Raw genomic sequence first — 8,657 nt, 5'->3', positions numbered from 1 at the left:
TTTCTGACTCGTGTGATTGCAGTCCTCGCCTGCGGCTCGGCCTGCAAACTCACACTTGTCAGAAAAAAAATTTTTCGTCCTCGTATTGTAATGTACTATTTCGTTATTTACACATTTTAGATAATACATTATAACATCAATCTTTTATTTTATGATTGTATGAAACAAAGACTATATTTATTTTAGTTTATCTAAAACTTATTTACTCTTAGATTATGTTCCGTTAATTCTAGTGCTTCTCATTCGTCAGACCTTATAACTTAATATAAATAGAATCTTATTAAAATATACTTTACACGAAACTTGAACACAAAATAATATCATGTTCTCGAATTAGTCGTTACTTTTACATTTTCTAAAATCTTATATACAATGTATTATTATCTCATCAAGGTCAAATTATTCAATAATTTAAATAAGAATTTCATTCCATTCTATGAAGCGCTATGTGATTGTAATCTATCACTTAGTAATATGGGGCCCTGTACCCTTACCATGAGTTTTTACGTTTTGACAAATATGTCTGTTTCGGTATTTGTTTACGTATTGGCCCATACGATTTCCTAGTTCTGACACAATCCGCTAGGGGCGCTGATTGGAAATTATATGGGCAAATACGTAAACAAATACCAAAACAGTCATATTTGTCAAAACGTAAAAACTCATGGTAAGGGTACTGTACGATGTTGCTGTGTCATTACCGTACCCCATTGTCCTCTTGACCTGTAAGAAATAGATGAAGGCCAAGAATTTTTATATTTTATTGACTTTAATATTTATCTTTATGTACATATACAACGTGCATAGCTTTGTGCAAGTTCGGTAAATCGCTGGTTTTAACCTTTATTCGTAGTTGTGTTTGGAAAACCATGATGGTGTATGGGCATTGGGCAATATTCATGGTAAAAGGCGGTCTACTTTAATATTTTGGTTTATTTTTTGTTTTTTATTTATCACTAAAAGTATACTTACTATACGCTATAATTACTCTTACTTACAAACTAATAACATAAATACAAAATTCAAATATTCAACTATTTACAAGTAATCCTGACAGGAGATGGCGGACCAATTTTTATTAACAATATAAAAGTTAAACACGTAATAGTAACACTTAACACAGTAAGTTCGTGCCACTCTTTAGTTAATATATCGATTAGACATCGACGACTTCGGCGTTTCCAAAGTAAACACTTCACAGTTCGATGTTTTCAACATTTCGTCCAGTTGTCGCTCGCTCCAGCAGGGCGTGGGTTCCGAGGTCATGATCGGACCAACTAGCGAAGTTTCCTGCATCCCCACACCTACGTAGTTCGCTCGTTTCTGTATGAAATAAAATACGTTTGTCTGATCAAAGAAAAACTAAATAACCAAGTGCATGTCAAACTCGCACAAGGAGGATTACCACCAAAATTTGATTTGTTTTTTATTCACGCCGTTTGTCCACCGCCACCGTCACCGAGCCGATACCGATAATTAATGACGGCGCCGAAGTAGCGTACATCCATTTACTGTAGCCGCTTGTCAACGGCACGTCCGTCACCCGAGCACCGTCATCCCGGCCGCCGATATTTCGAGTAGATCGGCGTGACCGCTAGATCGGCACCGAGATTTTAACGGGCCGATGTGAAGGCAATATAAAACACGTTGGAATTTGTCCATACAGTGTCGTCACACGCGTGACAGCTGGAACAAAATAAACCGCCGATATCGGTCGCGGTGGACAAACTATCGCCGTCACGACATATTAAAAAGAAGAAAAATCAGACCGAAATAATCTCGTTCTCTGTATCGGCTCGGTGACCGTACGGTGGACAAACGACCCTTGTATTTATCATGCTGCCATAAAAGTAAATGCACTGTGAAAATTTGAAATGTCCACCTATTACGATTCATTAGATAAAGCTAAAAACGCGGAAAAAAGTGGTCTCTTGTAGGTCTATTTTCAAGCTATTTGTATTTATTTTCAAGAGATAGAGACCTGTAACAAACAGACAGACAGACGGCAGAGGCTTAGTAATAGGGTTCCGATTTTATCTTTTAAGTACAGAACCCTAATACCCTTTCAAATATATAGTTGCATCAAATTCAGCCAGAAGAATTACGCCGAAATAAATGTGAATAATAAACTAAATTCAACGTATTTTGTACTTATTCGCTTTTTATTCGCTTCACAAAGAGGATTTTCAGTTGAGTCACCTCTTTGTTGTAATATCGTAATATTAAACGCATGAAAAATAAAAATGCCACCATATTTCGTTAACTACGCTATGTAACTCAACATCGTGCATAAACGACGAATTTTCAATATTCACAAAATGAAGTGTTCAGAGTAATCCAATATATATGAGCATATTGTGCTTTATTGCCTTGTTTCAGGCGGCGTTTTCATCCTATTATTTTGTTAAAGCCGCACAATAATGTTCAACATTTTAAAGGTAGCTTACGTAATATAATTTTATTATTGTGTTATGTAATATAATTTTATTGCTAATTTATTTAAAACGAGCTTTTGCCCGCGGCTTCGCTCGCGTTACAAAGTAATATTTTCATCCCCTATTTTATTCCCTTGGGGGTAGAATTGATCAAAATCCTTTCTCAGCGGATGCCTACATCATAACATCTACCTGCATGCCAAATTTCAGCCCGATCCGTCCAGTGGTTTGGGCTGTCCGTTGATAGATCACTATGTCAGTCAGTCACCTTTGAGTGATATATATTTAGATTTAACAAAAAATAAGGTCGCTAAAAATTTACGTAATCGTTATCGTTTGCTGAAATCTACTCTCACACAGACGCCTCGCTGGCCAAGTACGGATTGATTGCAGTATGGGTTAATGGTCAACCTGTAATGGGTATTTTAATGGACAAGATCACGATTCCACCACCATGAATTTGACCACTAATACTCATCTATCTAGCTCCTAACAGCGCTAAGGAATGCTTAAGTTTATACGAGTAGATACACAAGTATTTTTATAAACAGATTACGATCTACATAAGACCCCTGGTTCTCTCTGGCATATAGACCTGATATCTATATACCAGATAGCTCTATATACCACATGGTTTATATACCAGAGTATCTCAAACTTCGCGTACTTCCAGAAATATGCCAGTTATTCATTACGCCATAGACTGAACGTAAAGGAGGCTGCTATCACTTGTTAAACAAGAAATGAATCGACCCACATCATTAATTAAGCATATTATTTATTGACACATGATTCATCTTTGTAACTGTATTTCTTTTATAACAACATACTTTCCTTTGTTCAATTTATCTCGACAATTTTAAAGCGATTCGCTGTTGTTTTTAAAATATATTAGCGGTACATAGAGCTACAAGTTTGAGAAACTCTGGTAGATAGTCAGCGTCAAGTTCTTTACAATAGTACTTACATTTCTTTGAAGTACAATGTCCCGCGGAGACAGCTTGCATTTGAAATTAGACGGATGGGTCATAATACCTGCAAGTGAAAAGAGTTCGGTAACCTGCACTGAAATTAAATTTGAAGAAGTACAATGCTCACTCATGTCTCGTAGATTAAATCTTAAGTGGATTTTTCTAACAGACTGAATAAGTGAATGTAATTGAAATACTATAAGAAAAACTTTGAGATTAAATTGAATTAAAATTGTAGATATGCTTGTAATCAATCTTATGTCTGCGTAGGAGCTGAAAAAAGCAATCTACCTGAGGTTTATATTAAAAAGTCTATCAACTGAGGACTGTATTTTTATTCGTATAGAAAACGAGCTTAAATTAAGTGATAGAAAAGGATTTTGTGGATATTAAAAGGTTTAAAAAACTTATATTTGTTTAAATGTGTATTCCCGGCATCATAATTGAAGGTCATTAAAACTGCCACTTTCGTATGAAAAAAATACATGTATTTTTTATGGATAACTAAAACTTCGTTTTTAACCCATATATATTTGTAAGCTACTATGTGGTAGAATTAGCGATCGTACAAAATTGTTTTGACATCCAACAGCGGCATATTTAGCTTATGTTATATGCATATGTTAGCGTATTCACAAATAAATTGATATGATTTGATTTGAAAATTTTTACCATGCGATTCCAAGCTGGTGCTGTGCATACAGAATATCTTCCTCAGTGCTCTGTTCATCATCTTCAAGTCGAGGGTGTAGGAGCCGTATACCAGCGGATCCATGCAAGAGTTGGAAACTGCCATGATGAAGAACAGGTCTTGGACGCGAGCTGACACATGCACAGCTGATTGCCGATCAAACATGTACCTGTACAAGAAATAATATCATTAATTTTTAACAAAATTGGTTAAATTGTGGCAGCTGCAATATTACACCTTGCCGTCTTAGTGAAGACTTTCGATTATAATATTGTTAGAAATGACGGTAAAAAATAAATATTTTGCTATACATATAATTAACATAAAAATAACATACTAGTATCGCTGGGTCATTGATATTCGACCGCTTAAATAAGCTATTTTCGACGCCTATACATTTTATCCTAAACTATTCTCATTCTGATTACTCTGAACTTATTCCACGACACGTATTGGATTGAGACAGACAATCTACAAATCTGCATTGTAAATTATCAACAATACATACAATCGCAATACATAGAGCAAACACTCTACAAAACGTACGAAACGTACCCACCCACAGTGACCAATATACAAATCTGCATTATAAAACGAAATCAACGATATAACGCGATAGAAACACTTTAAAAAACGTACGACGAGGCGACCCACTGCATATTATTTTATAGATAAAATTTACCAACTTAGTAAAAAACGATATACGAGGGCGTCATATTCTCCGAGTATGCTAATGCCAACATAAGTGCGGCGGGCATGGAATTTCGGTTCTCGAGAGTTCCCTCTTTGCCCGGACCGATTCGCGGTTCGTAAATACCCCCTGGATTCTTGATATTTATTCATAATAATATAATATTCTTTAAACATTATAATATAATAAAATATATTAAAAATATATCATCCAACTGTTAAATGGGTGATTAGATACTTATGACCAACTTAGTTATCAAAGATGTGTGATATACACAGACCTATATTGGGTACAAATACAGATATGTGGTGATATACTTGTAGATGGATAACGTAGGAACCCACATATTCTTAATTATTTTATGCTATACAATATAATTGCATCAATTACAACTACAAAACATTTTAAAGCCTTGTCGATGTACCATGTACTACTATTTTTTTTGAGTAATTTACAAATAATGTAGATACTTATCGCTAACGCCGTTTCACATGTTTTGTACTATGGAGAAAAAACAGCGAAAGTAACTCCATAAAAAATACAACACTAATTTCAGTTCACTGGTAATATCTATCAGTAACAAATAATAAATAATGCTTTGCTACTTTACTTACATAAAATAAGTTTAAGTGCAATGTACTCTAGTCCATTGACATATTACGAGATGAGTGTAATAACATACAGACGTAATCCGTAAACAGACAGCCCTTGAAATATAACAACGAAAAAGATCTCACGCTAGAAACACATTATAGTCGCCCACATTCAAATAAATTACGTCAGAAGGATTATTGACCTTACATAAAAATGGAACTATGGATTATTCAGTTACGTAAAATTCTTCATTAGCTATCATCACAATGAAGTTTGCAAGTTCTGAGTACTTTTGAGTATTGTTTTAGTAAGCGAAGATCTTATTGCAATAATAGTATAAGCTATGCTAGCCACTTGATGTTAAATGATTAATGCCGTCCGGAGACATCTATAACTGACCCCAGATATAATGGAGCTCTAATTGATCACACGTAACGGTTCGTATTGTATATATAACAAATATCATATCCTATTATGAGGCAGAAACATGCGTATATTTTAAGTAGGGAAGCAAATTTCAAATATCATACGAACAAGCAAGTAAGCGGTTCTCTTACTTGCAATAAGGCCATAGACGCATAACTTAAACTCTTAAAGTCAAAGTTTTAACACTTTCTCTAACTGCCTTGCAGCCCAGTTAAAAATCGGGTTTCAGGGGTTTAACGCGGGTTAGTGTTCGGACACTGTAGCATTTAACACTACCGTTGTACAATAATACGCCAAGTACGAGTCGTGCTCGCACATGGAGGCTTCCGTACCACCAAATGTTCATTATATCTTACTTTTTTTTTTATAAAATAACCATATTAAAACGTGTTTTATTGTTCTTATTTGTATTTATTAAAATAACAGTTTTAGTAATAAACGGATTGTAAAAATATCAACTGTCTTCCTAGTACGGCTTAACATGTTAGATCGAAAAATACCGATTTGTTGTATGAAAATCCCCTTTAATATTCAACTTTATTTTATTTTCAGTATTTGTTGTTATAGCAGTCATTATGCATCCTCTCTAAAAAATTCAAGTGTCTATCTATTACGGTTCTAGAGATAGAGCCCTGTGACAGACGGACAGAGAGCGAAGTCTTAGTTAGGGTTCCGTTTTAACCCTTTAGGTACGGAAATAACCCGCAATCAAACGATGAAGTGTTATGTCTTCAAGAAGAATGTAAGAAAAAAATCTGATTTAAGTATACAAAGATCCTTACCATAGAGTCATAGTAACATAGGGCATCCAGCAGCAAGCGAAGACAGTAACGATGGTGACTGTCATTCGAAGTGTACGTCTTCGAGCGCGAGCCAACGGTCTCTGGTCAGATCGCCTAAGATGTATGCGGCCTGAATGGGACTCTTGAGGTTTTCCTGTGAACATAGATTTATTTAATGATCTACCTTACCGACATAAAAGTAAGTTAATAGTAATTAAAGGTTAACCCTTTGTGGTTGGACTCCGGTGGCACCACCGCCACGCCGTTTTTTGCCTAACAACAGCTGTGTAAAACGCTGCTGTGTTCTGATTTGAAGGGTGTGGTAAGAGAGACATACTTTTCCGAGGCGTTCCACCTTAGTCCTCAGGGGTAACGGCGCATCTGCGGCCAAGCCATGGAGGAATATCTACTCCTATCTGGGGTCGATTACAGACTAGTAACAGGCGACCATGTAGTCCATGGACTACATGGTCGCCTGTTACTAGTATATTATGAAAAAAACAGTCGTTGCTGTAAATGGTCATACCGAACATTTTTATGATAATGATTATGATATGATCTTATAACGCAGCACCTTTGCTATGTAGTGATTTGAAAATATTAGACATTTTATGTACGTAGCGTAGGATGGCGCCGTCGCTTCCAATAAATAATTAGTGTAACTCTGAAAATTTTCAGTGAAAATGTCTTCCTATTTCCAATATTACTGACGACTTGTCAGTATTTTAATTTTACCTGAAACGGAAATATTTTCTCATATTCGGGATACTGGGACAAAGCAGCTGAAAATTGAAGTCACGTCATACAATATACAATTATATGTATACAATATACAATTATACATGCTGTAAAATTACAATAAAAAGTCGGTTAAAACATGTATTTCGCACCAATTAATTGAATTTTCAAAATCGGCGTGCGTGCTAAAGATCCGAATCCTGACACTGCGGTATGGAAAACCGTAAGTCATACCAAAGAATAGTTATAACTTTCACTTTTTCAATGTTTTTAAGCTCTCATATTCCGTTATTCTCACAGCTTTCAATACTCAACGAGGCTTTAGCCAACCATTGTATTTAGTAGCCTAACTCCTTGTTGTGAATATAAAATAATTACAAAGTAATTCTTATTTCATTTAGAAACCACAGTAGCAAACATCTCTTTTACTTCAGTAGAATTGAATAAAACCTAAGAATTGTTAATCCAGCTCAGTACTATTTAGAAAAATAATTTCGTAAATATATGCGGCTGAAGAGGTTTCCTGCTGTCTCCGAGATTAATTAATGCCGACCGCACTCAATCTACTTCCTCGGGGCCGTTTTAGACGATTACCTACTGAAATAATGAACTCCAATTTAAAAAATGACTCCGAGTGTCTTACGTTATGGTAATGACTTAATTTATATTGGAGAGCTCTTGGTCTTACCTATTTTGGAGCGATTTTTTTTATTATTACGAATCAAGTTTATGGAGTTTAAGACCGTTATTTTATAGTAAAAGTAAAAGTAAAAGTTGCATATGTAAAGCATGTACCTACTCATGATGCATACTCGCGGGTTTAATTTTTTTTCGATATTTGGCCCAGTGATATAGAAAGTGATCACGGCGAAACCAACAGTTTGTATTCCGCGACAACGATAGGGTATAATCTTTTTCGTGTTTTATTGATTGTTTTTTTATTTACGCGTCGAGCTAAACCACTGAATGGATTTCAATTAATCTTTGTTAGTTTAAAACCCCGTGTCTTGATATAAATTCTGGGATTGAGTTGATTAAAATCGGTTGAAAGACAAATTTATAGCTTGATCTTGTGTAAGTACGCGTCACCATATACTACAGAGGTCAAACAAAATGATGGACATGGTTGTATAATTTTGTTCCTGAGAATTTTGTGGGCAAAAAGTAAAAAGAGAACTTTATTGTTATGAAAACACTATAGTAAGTAATAACTGGGTACGGGGTGAAGGCCAAAAAGCCTCATTTCCTTTTTTAACACGCTTTTATTAGCTTCAGACGTATGTATGTTGGTATGTTGGTATGTTAGTATGTAACGGAATCTTTCAACAT

General features: G+C 35.2%; 1 protein-coding gene across 1 annotated transcript in view; it reads right to left on the bottom strand.

Moving 5' to 3' along the window:
- Window positions 1–1,140: 1,140 nt before the first annotated feature.
- NGR-A28 (neuropeptide receptor A28) overlaps window positions 1,141–8,657 on the bottom strand; it is a 31,955-nt gene continuing 24,438 nt past the window's right edge. Inside the window, exons 5-8 of the mRNA XM_073082266.1 lie at window positions 6,591–6,744; window positions 4,079–4,266; window positions 3,403–3,470; window positions 1,141–1,323 (exon numbers count right to left, since the gene is read on the bottom strand). Coding sequence (XP_072938367.1) covers window positions 1,141–1,323; window positions 3,403–3,470; window positions 4,079–4,266; window positions 6,591–6,744 — 593 coding nt within the window. The remainder of the gene's footprint in view (window positions 1,324–3,402; window positions 3,471–4,078; window positions 4,267–6,590; window positions 6,745–8,657) is intronic.

Source organism: Epargyreus clarus, unplaced genomic scaffold (genome assembly GCF_041222505.1).
Source record: "Epargyreus clarus isolate Ecla_fem2 unplaced genomic scaffold, WU_Ecla_fem_2.2 ptg000017l, whole genome shotgun sequence".
Classification (NCBI taxonomy): Eukaryota; Metazoa; Arthropoda; class Insecta; order Lepidoptera; family Hesperiidae; genus Epargyreus; species Epargyreus clarus.
This window is presented reverse-complemented; position numbering and strand designations above follow the sequence as displayed.